Source organism: Pleurodeles waltl, chromosome 2_1 (genome assembly GCF_031143425.1).
Source record: "Pleurodeles waltl isolate 20211129_DDA chromosome 2_1, aPleWal1.hap1.20221129, whole genome shotgun sequence".
Taxonomy (NCBI): Eukaryota; Metazoa; Chordata; class Amphibia; order Caudata; family Salamandridae; genus Pleurodeles; species Pleurodeles waltl.
The window spans coordinates 20,562,256-20,577,726 of NC_090438.1; the positions used below are offsets into that span (position 1 = coordinate 20,562,256).

The window sequence follows — 15,471 nt, forward strand, 5'->3', positions numbered from 1 at the left end:
GTTTTTTGAACCCGGCGGTCAAATACAGCTGAGCTGGAGAAACCTAACTGTGCATGTCTGTTGTCTGGCTGGCGCAGTCAAGGGCACACTGCCCTCCCCTCCCGTGGCTCGCCCCCCCCCCCCCCCCCCTGCACAGGCTGGCACAGCAGCAGCAGAAAAATAAGACAATAGTGAAACATCCTTTTATTTTTGTGCTGCAGTCGCTGCGCCAGCGGGCGGCACTCCTACGCCACTGCAGAGGAGCCACAGCTGCCGCAGCACCTACAGGTCTGACACCACAGACTCTGCATTACCAGCTGGATTCAGAGACCCAAGGAGGTGCTGAGCGCCCACCAGCGGCCCTGAGAGTCACTGCCAATGGGCTTCACAGCTCAGCTGTAAATAGTTCAGATAATATCCAAGTCCCGCTGGTTTCAGAGCCGCGCAGAATGAATCTTATAAGGGAGGGGGTGAAACTGGAGCTCATGTGACCCCCCCACACCTTTATAAGCTGAAGGACTGGGGAGAGTTGGGGGCCTCAACCACCTGGATTTTTCATAAGTTTCGGGTCTGGATCTTCGTATATGACGTTTAGTAGCACAATCCGAGAAAAGCAAACACGTTTTGAATCAAAACGTTTATTGAAAAAAAACTCACAATAAAAACATGATTATCAACTGGTGAATGACAGATCCACAATGTACAAGAAGCATAAACCTGCCTGCCCTTCCTCCTTTGTACTCCAGAGGGCAGCATTATACAAGGGTCAGCGGTGTCAGATTTCACCAATTCTATTATTTCGCAAAAGATGACTATTGACAGTGCAGGGACAGAACATGTCTCCTACAGTGCTGCTACACGTATGTGATGCACAGGCAGGTGTGTGACCTGCACCAGCCTCAAGGACCAGCTGCACTGTAACCTGGGCTAGGAAACCCCAGCGAACATTATACATTGTATACATTCTGTCTACAGTGCAAGGTCACATCAAGCGAAGCGTTCATGGTCCTTGATGCTGCAAGGTGTGGGGTGGAGAGCCTTCCTCAGAGGTCTGTGTCCTAGGGGCATCCTCTGAGCTGATGTGGACCATGTGTACCCCTCTGCGGCCCGACAAGCTCCTGGCTGCTTCTCTAGGGCTCCAAGTCCACCACGCAGCCGTGCTCCGCATCGAAGTACTTCTGGAGACGCTTGGTGGTGCTGGCCAACTCCTCTTGGAAGTGAACTATCTTTTCCTTGGTTTTTTTATGCTGAAATTGCAAGCATTTGTAAAGTTCAGTAAACTTAAGTACAGTTTATAAAAACACCCACAGATGATCACAGAAGCATCCATTTTCATTGTTTCTTACCCAACACACCTAGACCCAGCTCAGTGAGGTGGTCTCCCCCGAGGTGGTGGACTTGCAGGACTCCCTCACCTGCCAAGCCACCCCAGACATTTGACACCACAGAACAGCAAAAACCCACAGTGGAACCAGCCAGCTACAGCCCACCACACCACACCACACCACACCACACCACACGGCGCACACATGCCAGGGCCCTGGAACCAAGTCACATGGTCGAGTAGAAGCAGTTACTTCTCAACCCTTTGCCTGGTCGGCTCCGATGATACATCTGACATCGCTGGGGCCTTTTCACCTAATGTGGGCTCAACTGCGCTTGGCGCCATGAGAGATGGGACCCCTAGACGGGCTCAACCATTTCAAAGGGAGCACTTTGGATAATCTCCCAGCTGTGACTCATACATAAACATACCCAGGGGTCACTCCGATTGCCACTTCTTTTGTGTGCCCTTGGCATAGTATACACAAGTGACAATTCATCCCTAGAATGGTCGCTATGTTTCAGTAGGCTCCTTGGCAGCTCTGGGTCCTGGGGCTTCATCAGGAGTCCTGTTGCACCCCTAAACCTACCCATTTCCTGTCCTAGCCCGACAGGTCTGGTAAATACAGATACATGCAAGACAACACAAGGCTTACTCAGCCCAAAGGCACAACAGAGAGTCCCTGGAGTAATAAAGTTATGTAAATAAATACTGGGCCAGACATATCACAGGACATGAAGGAAGCACTGCATTCAGGACGCTTCACTATGATGTGTGGCACAGGGAGGACGTGGGCATCATCCGCCCTACAGGTCCCACACGAGGTGCAGACAACGCATGTAACATGTGAAATCCCCAGCACTGTGGAATGCAGACACTCAAGGCACAGTGTGAAGTTCTGAAAAGAAATGCTCAGTCTCTAACTCTAGTTGTTATTTTATTGAGCTTCATAGGAACAATAAGTAGTGGCGCCCCCTAAAGTCACACGCAGGGGAGACGGAGAGCAGAGAAGCAGAGGACTGAAGAGCTAACGGGGGAAAACAGACAGTCTTCTGACAGCCACTCCCGCTGCAGGCACTATTGTGTGTGCCGCAGTATTTAAAGATGCCACATCTGGGATCAACCTACTGTTCCCACCACTGCTCCAGAGCAGCCACCACATGTGTGTGCTGCAGTATTTAAAAACACCACATCTGGGATCAACCTACTGTTCCCACCACTGCTCCAGAGCAGCCACCACTTGTGTGTGCTGCAGTATTTAAAGATGCCACATCTGGGATCAACCTACTGTTACCAGCACTGCTCCCGCTGCAGTCACCACATGTGTGTGCTGCAGTATTCAAAGACGCCACATCTGGGATCAACCTACTGTTACCACCACTGCTCCAGAGCAGCCACCACATGTGTGTGCTGCAGTATTTAAAGACGCCACATCTGGGATCAACCTACTGTTACCATCACTGCTCCAGAGCAGCCACCACATGTGTGTGCTGCAGTATTTAAAGATGCCATGTAGGAGGCTGGACTGGCTTGTAGTGAGTACCAAGGGGTACTTGCACCTTGCACCAGGCCCAGTTATCCCTTATTAGTGTATAGGGTGTCTAGCAGCATAGGCTGATAGATAATGGTAGCTTAGCAGAGCAGCTTAGGCTGAACTAGGAGACGTGTGAAGCTACTACAGTACCACAAATGTCACTTGCACAATATCATAAGAAAACACAATACACAGATATACTAAAAATAAAGGTACTTTATTTTTATGACAATATGCCAAAGTATCTCAGTGAGTACCCTCAGTATGAGGATAGCAATTATACACAAGTTATATGTACACAATAGCAAAAATATGCAGTATAGTCTTAGAAAACAGTGCAAACAATGTATAGTTACAATAGGATGCAATGGGGACACATAGGGATAGGGGCAACACAAACCATATACTCCAAAACTGGAATGTGAACCACGAATGGACCCCAAACCTATGTGACCTTGTAGAGGGTCGCTGGGACTATTAGAAAATAGTGAGAGTTAGAAAATTAGCCCTCCCCAAGACCCTGAAAAGTGAGTGCAAAGTGCACTAAAGTTCCCCAAAAGACAAAGAAGTCGTGATTGAGGAATAATGCAGGAAAGACACAAACCAACAATGCAACAACTGTGGATTTCCAATCTAGGGTACCTGTGGAACAAGGGGGACCAAGTCCAAAAGTCACAAGCAAGTCGGAGATGGGCAAATGCCCAGGAAATGCCAGCTGTGGGTGCAAAGAAGCTTCTACTGGACAGAAGAAGCTGCGGTTTCTGCAGGAACGAAAAGGGCTAGAGACTTCCCCTTTGGTGGACGGATCCCTCTCGCCGTGGAGAGTCGTGCAGAAGTGTTTTCCCGCCGAAAAGAACGCCAACAAGCCCTGCTAGCTGCAAATCGTGCAGTTAGCGTTTTTGGATGCTGCTGTGGCCCAGGAGGGACCAGGAGGTCGCAAATTGGACCAGGAGATAGAAGAGACGTCGAATGCAGGTTAGAGTGCCGTGGACCCAGGCTTGGCTGTGCACAAAGGATTTCTGCCGGAAGTGCACGGAAGCCGGAGTATTTGCAAAAGACGCGGTTTCCAACAATGCAGTCTGGCGTGGGGAGGCAAGGACTTACTTCCACCAAACTTGGACTGAAGAGTCACTGGACTGTGGGAGTCACTTGGACAGAGTTGCTGGATTCAAGGGACCTCACTCGTTGTGCTGAGAGGAGACCCAAGGGACCGGTAATGCAGCTTTTTGGTGCCTGCGGTTGCAGGGGGAAGATTCCGTCGACCCACAGGAGATTTCTTCGGAGCTTCTAGTGCAGAGAGGAGGCAGACTACCCCCACAGCATGCACCACCAGGAAAACAGTCGAGAAAGCGGCAGGATCAGCGTTACAGAGTTGCAGTAGTCGTCTTGGCTACTATGTTGCAGTTTTGCAGGCTTCCAGCGCTGTCAGCAGTCGATTCCTTGGCAGAAGGTGAAGAGAGAGATGCAGAGGAACTCTGATGAGTTCTTGCATTCGTTATCTAAAGTTTCCCCAGAGACAGAGACCCTAAATAGCCAGAAAAGAGGGTTTGGCTACCTAGGAGAGAGGATAGGCTACTAACACCTGAAGGAGCCTATCAGAAGGAGTCTCTGACGTCACCAGGTGTTCAGATGGCAGAACAAAGGACTTCCTCTGAGAGAGGGTGTTACACCCTCTCCCTTTGGAAAATGGTGTGAAGGCAGGGGAGGAGTAGCCTCCCCTAGCCTCTGGAACTGCTTTCTTGGGCACAGATGTGCCCAATTCTGCATAAGCCAGTCTACACCGGTTCAGGGATCCCCTAGCCCCTGCTCTGGTGCTAAACTGGACAAAGGAAACAGGAGTGACCACTCCCCTGTCCATCACCACCCCAGGGGTGGTTCCCAGAGCTCCTCCAGTGTGTCCCAGACCTCTGCCATCCTGAATGCAGAGGTGTGAGGGTACAATGGAGGCATCGGAGTGGCCAATGCCAGCAGGTGCCTCCTGATAGGTGCTTACCTGGTTGGGTGGCCAATCCTCCTCTGAGGGCTATTTAGGGTCTCTCCTGTGGGTTTCTCTTTAGATAACGAATGCAAGAGCTCACCAGAGTTCCTCTGAATCTCCCTCTTCAACTTCTGCCAAGGATCGACTGCTGACTGCTCCAGGACGCCTGCAAAACTGCAACAAAGTAGCAAGAAGACTACAAGCAACATTGTAGCCCCTAATCCTGCTGGCTCTCTCGACTCTTTCCTGGTGGTGCATGCTCTGAGTGTTGTCTGCCTTCACCCTGCACTGGAAGCCAATTAGAAATCTTCTGTGGGTCGACGGAATCTTCCCCCTGCTAACGCAGGCACCAAACTTCTGCATCACTGGTCCTCTGGGTCCCCTCTCATTTCGACGAGCGTGGTCCCTGGAACACAGGAGCTGGATCCAAGTGACCCCGACAGTCCAGAGGTCCGTCTGTCCAAATTTAGTGGAGGTAAGTCCTTGCCTCCCCATGCCAGACAGTAATCCTGTGTACTAAGTGAACTGCAGCTGCTAGGGCTTCTGTGAACTTTTGCAAGGAATCCTTCGTGCAAAGCATAGCCCAGGCCCCCAGCACTCTGTCCTGCATTGCTCAACTCGCTGAGTTGACCACCGGCTTCATGGGACCCTCCTTTGTAGTGTTGAGACGACTGCCGTGCTCAGATTTCTTGAATGCCTGTTTAAGTGCTTCTGCGAGTGCTACCTGCTTCTGCATGGGCTCTCTCTGCTGCTGAGCGCTCCCTCTGTCTCCTCCTCCAAGGGGCAACCTCCTTGTCCTTCCTGGGCCTGGGCAGCATCCATTTTCTTCAACCGTGACTCGTGCAGCTAGCAAGGCTTGTTTGTGGTCTTTCTGCATGGAAACAACTCTACATCATCCAGCAAGCCGTGTGACATCTTCTGTGCAAAGGAGAGGTTCCTGGCATCTTCCGTTTTTGCAGAATCTTCAGCTTCTTCGACCCGGAGGCAGCCATTTTGCACCTTCATCTGGGGTTTAGTGGGCTCCTGCCCCCCCTGGACACTTGCGTGACTCTTGGACTTGGTCCCCTTCCTTTACAGGTCCTCAGGTCCAGGAATCCATCTTCAGTGCTTTGCAGTCAGTTGTTGCCTTTGCAGAATCCCCTATCACGACTTTAGTGTGTTTCTGGGGTAGTAGGTTAACTTTACTCCTACCTTTCAGTGTCTTGGGGTGGGGTATCTTGGACACCCTTAGTGTTTTCTTACACTCCCACCAACCCTCTACACTAGGCCTGGGGTCCATTCGTGGTTCGCATTCCACTTTTGGAGTATATGGTTTGTGTTGCCCCTAGGCCTATTGTATCTTATTGCATCCTATTGTATTCTACAGTGTTTGCACTACTATTCTAACTGTTTACTTACCTGAGTTTGGTGTGTGTGTGTATATTTTGTGTATTTAACTTACCTCCTAAGGGAGTATATCCTCCGAGATATTTTTGGCACATTGTCACTAAAATAAAGTACCTTTATTTTTAGTAACTCTGAGTATTGTGATTCTTATGATATAGTGTTATATGATATAAGTGGTATAGTAGGAGCTTTGCATGTCTCCTAGTTCAGCCTAAGCTGCTCTGCCATAGCTACCGCTATCAGCCTAAGTTTCTAGAACACTACTAATAAGGGATAACTGGACCTGGCACAAGGTGTAAGTACCATTGGTACCCACTATAAGCCAGGCCAGCCTCCTATACCTGAGTTATGGGGTTTGATGATTTTCTTTTTCAGAATTGATATTCAATCAATCAATTTGTAAAGTGCGCTACATACCCGTGAGGGTTTCAAGGCGCTTGGGGGGGGGGGATGGGGGTTGTAGGAGCTGCTACTGCTGGAAGAGCCAAGTCTTGAGGAGTTTTCTGAAGGAAAGAAGGTCCTGGGTCTGTCGTAGATCCGCTGGGAGGGTGTTCGAGGTCTTGGCGGCGAGGTACGAGAATGATCTGCCGCCGGAAGATTTGCGTTGGATGGAGGCGAGGGCGAGGTTAGCGGAGCGGAGATGTCGGGTGGGGGTGTAGAAGCCGAGTCTGTTGTTCAGGTATGATAGTCCGGTGTTGTGGAGTGCCTTGTGTGCGTGGGTGAGGAGCTTGAAGGTGATCCTCTTGTTGACGGGAGCCAGTGAAGGTCTCTTAGGTGGGGGGTGATGTGGCGAGGGATGTTGAGGATGAGTCAGGCGGAGGCGTTTTGGATGTGTTGGAGGAGTTTGGATGAGATACCGGTGTAGAGGGCGTTGCCGTAGTCGAGTCTGCTGCTGACGAGGGCCTGGGATACTGTTTTTCTTGTTTCTGTTGGGATCCATTTGTAAACTCTGCGAAGCATGTGGAGGGTGTTGTAGCAGGAGGAGAAGATGGCACTGACCTGTTTTGACATGGAGAGTGAGGAGTCAAGGGTGAAGCCGAGGTTTCGTGCGCTGTCGGTGGGGGACCCAGCGTGGACTGCCACCATGAGTTGTCCCAGGTGGAGGGGGTGCGACCAAGGATGAGGACCTCTGTTTTGTCCGAGTTCAGTTTTAGCCGGCTGTCTCTCATCCTGTCGGTGATGGCTTTTAGTCTCTCGTGGAGGTTGGTTTTGGCGGTGTGCGGGTTCTTGGTGAGGGAGAGGATGAGTTGGGGCTCATCGGCATAGGAGATGATGTTGAGGTTGTGCTGGCGGGCCACTTGTGCGGGGGGCCATGTAGATGTTGAACAGCGTCGGGCTGAGGGATGAGCCCTGGGGTACGCCGCAGATGATGTTGAAGGCTTTGGATTAGTACGGGGGGAGGCAAACTCTTTGGGTTCTGCCGGCGAGGAAGGATGCGGTCCATTCGACGGCTTGGTCCTGGATTCCTACTGCGTGGAGGCGGGATTTTAGGGTGTTGTGACAGACGGTGTCAAAGGCGGCTGAAAGGTCTAGGAGGATGAGGGCTGATGTTTCTCCATTGTCGAAGTGCCTTCTGATGTCGTCTGTGGAGGCGAGGAGGGCAGTTTCGGTGCTGTGGTTGCATCTGAAGCCAGACTAGGAGGGGGTCGAGGATGTTGTTGTCTTTGAGGTACCGAGTGAGCTGAGTGTTGATGATTTTCTTGATGACTTTCACCGGGAAGGGGAGCAGAGAGATGGGACAGATGTTTTTCAGGTCCTTGGGGTCTGCCTTTGGTTTCTTGAGAAGGGCGTTGATTTCGGCATGTTTCCAGCTTTCCGGGAATCTTGCAGTTTCGAAGGAGATGTTGATGGCTTTCCGTAGGTGTGGTGCGATGGCTGTGTCTGCTTTGTTGAAGATGTGGTGTGGTCAGGGGTCTGATGGTGATCCGGAGTGGATGAGTTTATGGTCTTGCGGGTATCGTCATCGCTGATGTTGGTCCAGGAGGTCAGTCGGTTGGAGCGGGTGGAGTTCTTGGTGGGTGGGTTAGGAGTGTCCGGAGTGTGAGGGGAGTTGAAGCTGTCGTGGATATCCGTGATTTTTTGGTGGAAGGCGGTTGCTAGGGCGTGGCATAGTTCTTGGGCTTTCAAGTTGTAGTAGGAAGAGTGAAGTAATGAGATATGTTGAGGTGGCCGTGAATTATGCCAGCACCTGTATTGTGTACATTAATAGGAAATATCTCCCTTGAAGGCATTATTTCCTTGGGATTTTAATCTCCTACACTGGGGTATTCTTTGTGTGTCAGTGATTGAAGAAAGTGTTGAATGTCTGCATCCACAACTGGTAGTCCGTCGTGCGGAATAGTATCGCTTCGGTACATGATCTCCTAGACATCTGTGCCAGACTTTATTAAAAAGAGTTTGACGTGCCTGAATTCCCAAGTTGGTTGGTTGGTAACCCACCTGGAATTCCCAAGTTTGGAGGTAGGTCTCAGGCTTTTAGCTAAAATAGCTATATTTGACAACATTTTGGCATTAGACATTGCTTATGGTTAAGAGTTTGGCAAATGTTTGTATAGTTGAATAGGGGATTGGGAATTGGCTAATAAAATACAATTCTCCCTTCTTCCAATAAGGGGGATATTTGACATACTTTGTGTTTCCCATTGGTGGCCTGGTGTAGGAGGCTGGACTGGCTTGTAGTGAGTACTAAGGGGTACTTGCACCTTGCACCAGGCCCAGTTATCCCTTATTAGTGTATAGGGTGTCTAGCAGCTTAGGCTGATAGATAATGGTAGCTTAGCAGAGCAGCTTAGGCTGAACTAGGAGACGTGTGAAGCTACTACAGTACCACAAGTGTCACTTGCACAATATCATAAGAAAACACAATACACAGTTATACTAAAAATAAAGGTACTTTATTTTTATGACAATATGCCAAAGTATCTTAGAGTGTACCCTCAGCAAGAGGATAGCAAATATACACAAGTTATATGTACACAATACCAAAAATATGCAGTAAAGTCTTAGAAAACAGTGCAAACAATGTATAGTTACAATAGGATGCAATGGGGACACATAGGGATAGGGGCAACACAAACCATATACTCCAAAAGTGGAATGCGAACCATGAATGGACCCCAAACCTATGTGACCTTGTAGAGGGTCGCTGGAACTATTAGAAAATAGTGAGAGTTAGAAAAATAGCCCTCCCCAAGACCCTGAAAAGTGAGTGCAAAGTGCACTGAAGTTCCCCAAAAGACAAAGAAGTCGTGATAGAGGAATAATGCAGGAAAGACACCAACCAACAATGCAACACCGGTGGATTTCCAATCTAGGGTACCAGTGGAACAAGGGGACCAAGTCCAAAAGTCCCAAGCAAGTCGGAGATGGGCAAATGCCCAGGAAATGCCAGCTGTGGGTGCAAAGAAGCTTCTACTGGACAGAAGAGGCTGCGGTTTCTGCAGGAACGAAAAGGGCTAGAGACTTCCCCTTTGGTGGACGGATCCCACTCGCCAAGAAGAGTCGTGCAGAAGTATTTTCCCGCCAAAAGAACGCCAACAAGCCTTGCTAGCTGCAAATTGTGCGGTTAGCGTTTTCGGATGCTGCTGTGGCCCAGGAGGGACCAGGAGGTCGCAAGTTGGACCAGGAGATAGATGGGACGTCGAGCAAGACAAGGAGCCCTCTTAGCAGCAGGTAGCACCTGGAGAAGTGCCAGAAACAGGCACTACAAGGATGCATGAAACAGTGCTCGCCGAAGTTGCACAAAGGAGTCCCACGTCACCGGAGACCAACTTAGAAAGTCATGCAATGCAGGTTAGAGTGCCGTGGAACCAGGCTTGGCTGTGTACAAAGGATTTCCACCGGAAGTGCACGGAAGCCGGAGTATTTGCAAAAGACACGGTTTCCAACAATGCAGTCTGGCGTGGGGAGGCAAGGACTTACCTCCACCAAACTTGGACTGAAGAGTCACTGGACTGTGGGAGTCACTTGGACAGAGTTGCTGGATTCGAGGGACCTCGCTCGTCATGCTGAGAGGAGACCCAAGGGACCGGTAATGCAGCTTTTTGGTGCCTGCGGTAGCAGGGGGAAGATTCCGTCGACCCACGGGAGATTTCTTCGGAGCTTCTAGTGCAGAGAGGAGGCAGACTACCCCCACAGCATGTACCACCAGGAAAACAGTCGAGAAGGCGGCAGGATCAGCGTTACAGAGTTGCAGTAGTCGTCTTTGCTACTATGTTGCAGTTTTGCAGGCTTCCAGCGCGGTCAGCAGTCGATTCCTTGGCAGAAGGTGAAGAGAGAGATGCAGAGGAACTCTGATGAGCTCTTGCATTCGTTATCTAAAGTTTCCCCAGAGACAGAGACCCTAAATAGCCAGAAAAGAGGGTTTGGCTACTTAGGAGAGAGGATAGGCTACTAACACCTGAAGGAGCCTATCAGAAGGAGCCTCTGACGTCACCTGGTGGCACTGGCCACTCAGAGCAGTCCAGTGTGCCAGCAGCACCTCTGTTTCCAAGATGGCAGAGGTCTGGAGCACACTGGAGGAGCTCTGGACACCTCCCAGGGGAGGTGCAGGTCAGGGGAGTGGTCACTCCCCTTTCCTTTGTCCAGTTTCCCGCCAGAGCAGGGGCTAAGGGGTCCCTGAACCGGTGTAGACTGGCTTATGCAGAATTGGGCACATCTGTGCCCAACAAAGCATTTCCAGAGGCTGGGGGAGGCTACTCCTCCCCTGCCTTCACACCATTTTCCAAAGGGAGAGGGTGTAACACCCTCTCTCAGAGGAAGTCCTTTGTTCTGCCATCCTGGGACAAGCCTGGCTTGCCCCCAGGGGGGCAGAAACCTGTCTGAGGGGTTGGCAGCAGCAGCAGCTGCAGTGAAACCCCAGGAAAGGCAGTTTGGCAGTACCACGGTCTGTGCTACCGACCACTGGGATCATGGAATTGTACCAACAATGCCAGGATGGCATAGAGGGGGCAATTCCATGATCTTAGACATGTTACATGGCCATATTCGGAGTTACCATTGTGAAGCTACATATAGGTAGTGACCTATATGTAGTGCACGCGTGTAATGGTGTCCCCGCACTCACAAAGTCCGGGGAATTTGCCCTGAACAATGTGGGGGCACCTTGGCTAGTGCCAGGGTGCCCTCACACTAAGTAACTTTGCACCTAACCTTTACCAGGTAAAGGTTAGACATATAGGTGACTTATAAGTTACTTAAGTGCAGTGTAAAATGGCTGTGAAATAACGTGGACGTTATTTCACTCAGGCTGCAGTGGCAGGCCTGTGTAAGAATTGTCAGAGCTCCCTATGGGTGGCAAAAGAAATGCTGCAGCCCATAGGGATCTCCTGGAACCCCAATACCCTGGGTACCTTAGTACCATATACTAGGGAATTATAAGGGTGTTCCAGTAAGCCAATGTAAATTGGTAAATTGGTCACTAGCCTGTTAGTGACAATTTGGAAAGAAATGAGAGAGCATAACCACTGAGGTTCTGATTAGCAGAGCCTCAGTGAGACAGTTAGTCACTACACAGGTAACACATTCAGGCACACTTATGAGCACTGGGGCCCTGGAGAACAGGGTCCCAGTGACACATACAACTAAAACAACATATATACAGTGAAAAATGGGGGTAACATGCCAGGCAAGATGGTACTTTCCTACACTCATTATTTCATGGACATTCAGAGCCAAGTCAGCGGCCCTGTCCACCTCCTGCAGGCTATCAAAAATCTCAGATGGCCAATCACTCATCACCAGCTAGAAATTAGGGACCAGAGACAACTGATGTGCCAGACTCCAGTCTCCAAACAGAACACCCCAGACAGGTTCCTCACCTCAGGGAGCAGGACTTTGACTGCTATGTCGAGGGTCGCACCATGACAGTAGAAGAACAATACAACCTGGACAAACAACTCCAGATTTCCACACGGCTGCATCCTTAAAAAAGAAACACTGTTTAACACTTTGAACATATTTAACAATCAATACTAGCTAACACTGGAGCATGCACTGTCTCTTCCTCATTAACCACTCTACAATGACTTTCAAAGAGGAGGACAATATACCCTGAAGAATGAACAAAAATCCCATACATATCTTCTGGGAGTAATGAGGGCTTGTCACTGAGATGCCTAAGACGTGCCCCCTGAACTTAAATTCACCATAGATGTATATAAATGTAATGGTTGAAGAAAAGGGAACCTGAAGCCGTAACTCACCAGGGGTCATCATCGGGCTCCCATCCTTCCAACTCAATCAGACAAAAGAAGCAGCGGGCAACATCTGGCTCGTTCATGGTAGGACTGTGCACAAAGCCAGCTTTGGCCATCTGCAAACCAGAGAAGGTATCCAATCAATCAAACATTTATAGAGTGTGACAAATCATCACTGAGAGCCTTGCGGCACTGCACGAAGCTTACAATACACAGCATCTGTTGACCTCAAGATGATCAGGATATCAACCTCTAATTACCATGACCAGGCCGTGGTGACAATAGGTCTATGATCACCAGCTCCAAGCCACAGTCTAAGACCACCACATATGGTAAGTGTGCAGAAAAGTGATCTTAAATGGAAATCATATACAAAGCAGTAATCAAGAAAAAGACACACATCACTGAACAGACCACTCGCACTAACATTGGACGCCCGCTTCTGTGGTAGGAAGGAATGTCAATCAGACGATAGGAAGGGGAACAGTAAGAATCCATTCTGGATTTTGTTTTGTGTAATGGAATGGAAGGCTAAATTCTTGTGAGTTTCAGTGCAGATAAAGTTACTGACTATTAGGAAGCATGAAAGTTAAATAATTCTTCTAGACCACCACAGAGGATCAGTGCCCTGAACTCATTCCTTAGTGGATGTCCAGAACATGTTCCACGATTCCACGTCCCAGAGCTCTCTGCCCCTAACCTGCTGCTTTACATCTGTGCAGTGATGAGGTGTCGGGGCTGGCCGGGTCTGTAGGGGGTACCTAAGGTACTTGCATCTTATACCAGGTCCAGGTATCCCCTATGTAGGAGGCTGGACTGGCTTGTAGTGAGTACCAAGGGGTACTTGCACCTTGCACCAGGCCCAGTTATCCCTTATTAGTGTATAGGGTGTCTAGCAGCATAGGCTGATAGATAATGGTAGCTTAGCAGAGCAGCTTAGGCTGAACTAGGAGACGTGTGAAGCTCCTACAGTACCACTAGTGTCACTTGCACAATATCATAAGAAAACACAATACACAGTTATACTAAAAATAAAGGTACTTTATTTTTATGACAATATGCCAAAGTATCTTAGAGTGTACCCTCAGTGAGAGGATAGGAAATATACACAAGATATATATACACAATAGCAAAAATATGCAGTATAGTCTTAGAAAACAGTGCAAACAATGTTTAGTTACAATAGGATGCAATGGGGACACATAGGGATAGGGGCAACACAAACCATATACTCCAAAAGTGGAATGTGAACCACGAATGGACCCCAAACCTATGTGACCTTGTAGAGGGTCGCTGGGACTATTAGAAAATAGTGAGAGTTAGAAAAATAGCCCTCCCTAAGACCCTGAAAAGTGAGTGCAAAGTGCACTCAAGTTCCCCAAAAGACAAAGAAATCGTGATAGAGGAATAATGCAGGAAAGACACAAACCAACAATGCAACAAATGTGGATTTCCAATCTAGGGTACCTGTGGAACAAGGGGACCAAGTCCAAAAGTCACAAGCAAGTCGGAGATGGGCAGATGCCCAGGAAATGCCAGCTGTGGGTGCAAAGAAGCTTCTACTGGACAGAAGAAGCTGAGGTTTCTGCAGGAACGAAAAGGGCTAGAGACTTCCCCTTTGATGGACGGATCCCCCTTGCCGTCGAGAGTCGTGCAGAAGTTTTTTCCCGCCGAAAGAACGCCAACAAGCCTTGCTAGCTGCAAATCGTGCGGTTAGCGTTTTTGGACGCTGCTGAGGCCCAGGAGGGACCAGGAGGTCGCAAATTGGAACAGCAGAGAGAGGGGACGTCGAGCAAGACAAGGAACCCTCTCTGAAGCCGGTAGCACTCGGAGAAGTGCCAGAAACAGGCACTACAAGGATGCATGAAACGGTGCTTGCCGAAGTTGCACAAAGGAGTCCCACGTCGCCGGAGACCAACTTAGAAAGTCGTGCAATGCAGGTTAGAGTGCCGTGGACCCAGGCTTGGCTGTGCACAAAGGATTTCCGCTGGAAGTGCACAGGGGACGGAGTAGCTGCAAAGTCGCGGTTCCCAGCAATGCAGGCCAGCGAGGTGAGGCAAGGACTTACCTCCACCAAACTTGGACTGAAGAGTCACTGGACTGTGGGGGTCACTTGGACAGAGTTGCTGGATTCGAGGGACCTCGCTCGTCGTGCTGAGAGGAGACCCAAGGGACCAGTAATGCAGCTTTTTGGTGCCTGCGGTTGCAGGGGGAAGATTCCGTCGACCCACGGGAGATTTCTTCGGAGCTTCTGGTGCAGAGAGGAGGCAGACTACCCCCACAGCATGCACAAGCAGGAAAACAGTCGAGAAGGCGGCAGGATCAGCGTTACAGAGTTGCAGTAGTCGTCTTTGCTACTATGTTGCAGGTTTGCAGTCTTCCAGCGCGGTCAGCAGTCGATTCCTTATCAGAAGGTGAAGAGAGAGATGCAGAGGAACTCGGCTGAGCTCATGCATTCGTTATCTGAAGTTTCCCCAGAGACAGAGACCCTAAATAGCCAGAAAAGAGGGTTTGGCTACCTAGGAGAGAGGATAGGATACTAACACCTGAAGGAGCCTATCAGAAGGAGTCTCTGACGTCACCTGGTGGCACTGGCCACTCAGAGCAGTCCAGTGTGCCAGCAGCACCTCTGTTTCCAAGATGGCAGAGGTCTGGAGCACACTGGAGGAGCTCTGGACACCTCCCAGGGGAGGTGCAGGTCAGGGGAGTGGTCACTCCCCTTTCCTTTGTCCAGTTTCGCGCCAGAGCAGGGGCTAAGGGGTCCCTGAACCGGTGTAGACTGGCTTATGCAGAATTGGGCACATCTGTGCCCAACAAAGCATATCCAGAGGCTGGGGGAGGCTACTCCTCCCCTGCCTTCACACCATTTTCCAAAGGGAGAGGGTGTCACACCCTCTCTCAGAGGAAGTTCTTTGTTCTGTCATCCTGGACCAGGCCTGGCTGGACCCAAGGAGGGCAGATGCCTGTCTGAGGGGTTGGCAGCAGCAGCAGCTGCAGTGAAACCCCAGGAAGGGCAGTTTGGCAGTACCAGGGTCTGTGCTACAGACCACTGGGATCATGGAATTGTACCAGC

The 15,471-nt window shown here is 49.9% G+C and overlaps 1 protein-coding gene across 1 annotated transcript in view; it reads right to left on the reverse strand.

Moving 5' to 3' along the window:
* Positions 1-597: 597 nt before the first annotated feature.
* LOC138258076 (baculoviral IAP repeat-containing protein 5.1-like) overlaps positions 598-15,471 on the reverse strand; it is a 69,246-nt gene continuing 54,372 nt past the window's right edge. Inside the window, exons 2-4 of the mRNA XM_069205916.1 lie at positions 12,405-12,514; positions 12,021-12,123; positions 598-1,226 (exon numbers count right to left, since the gene is read on the reverse strand). Coding sequence (XP_069062017.1) covers positions 1,110-1,226; positions 12,021-12,123; positions 12,405-12,514 — 330 coding nt within the window. The 3' untranslated portion in view covers positions 598-1,109. The remainder of the gene's footprint in view (positions 1,227-12,020; positions 12,124-12,404; positions 12,515-15,471) is intronic.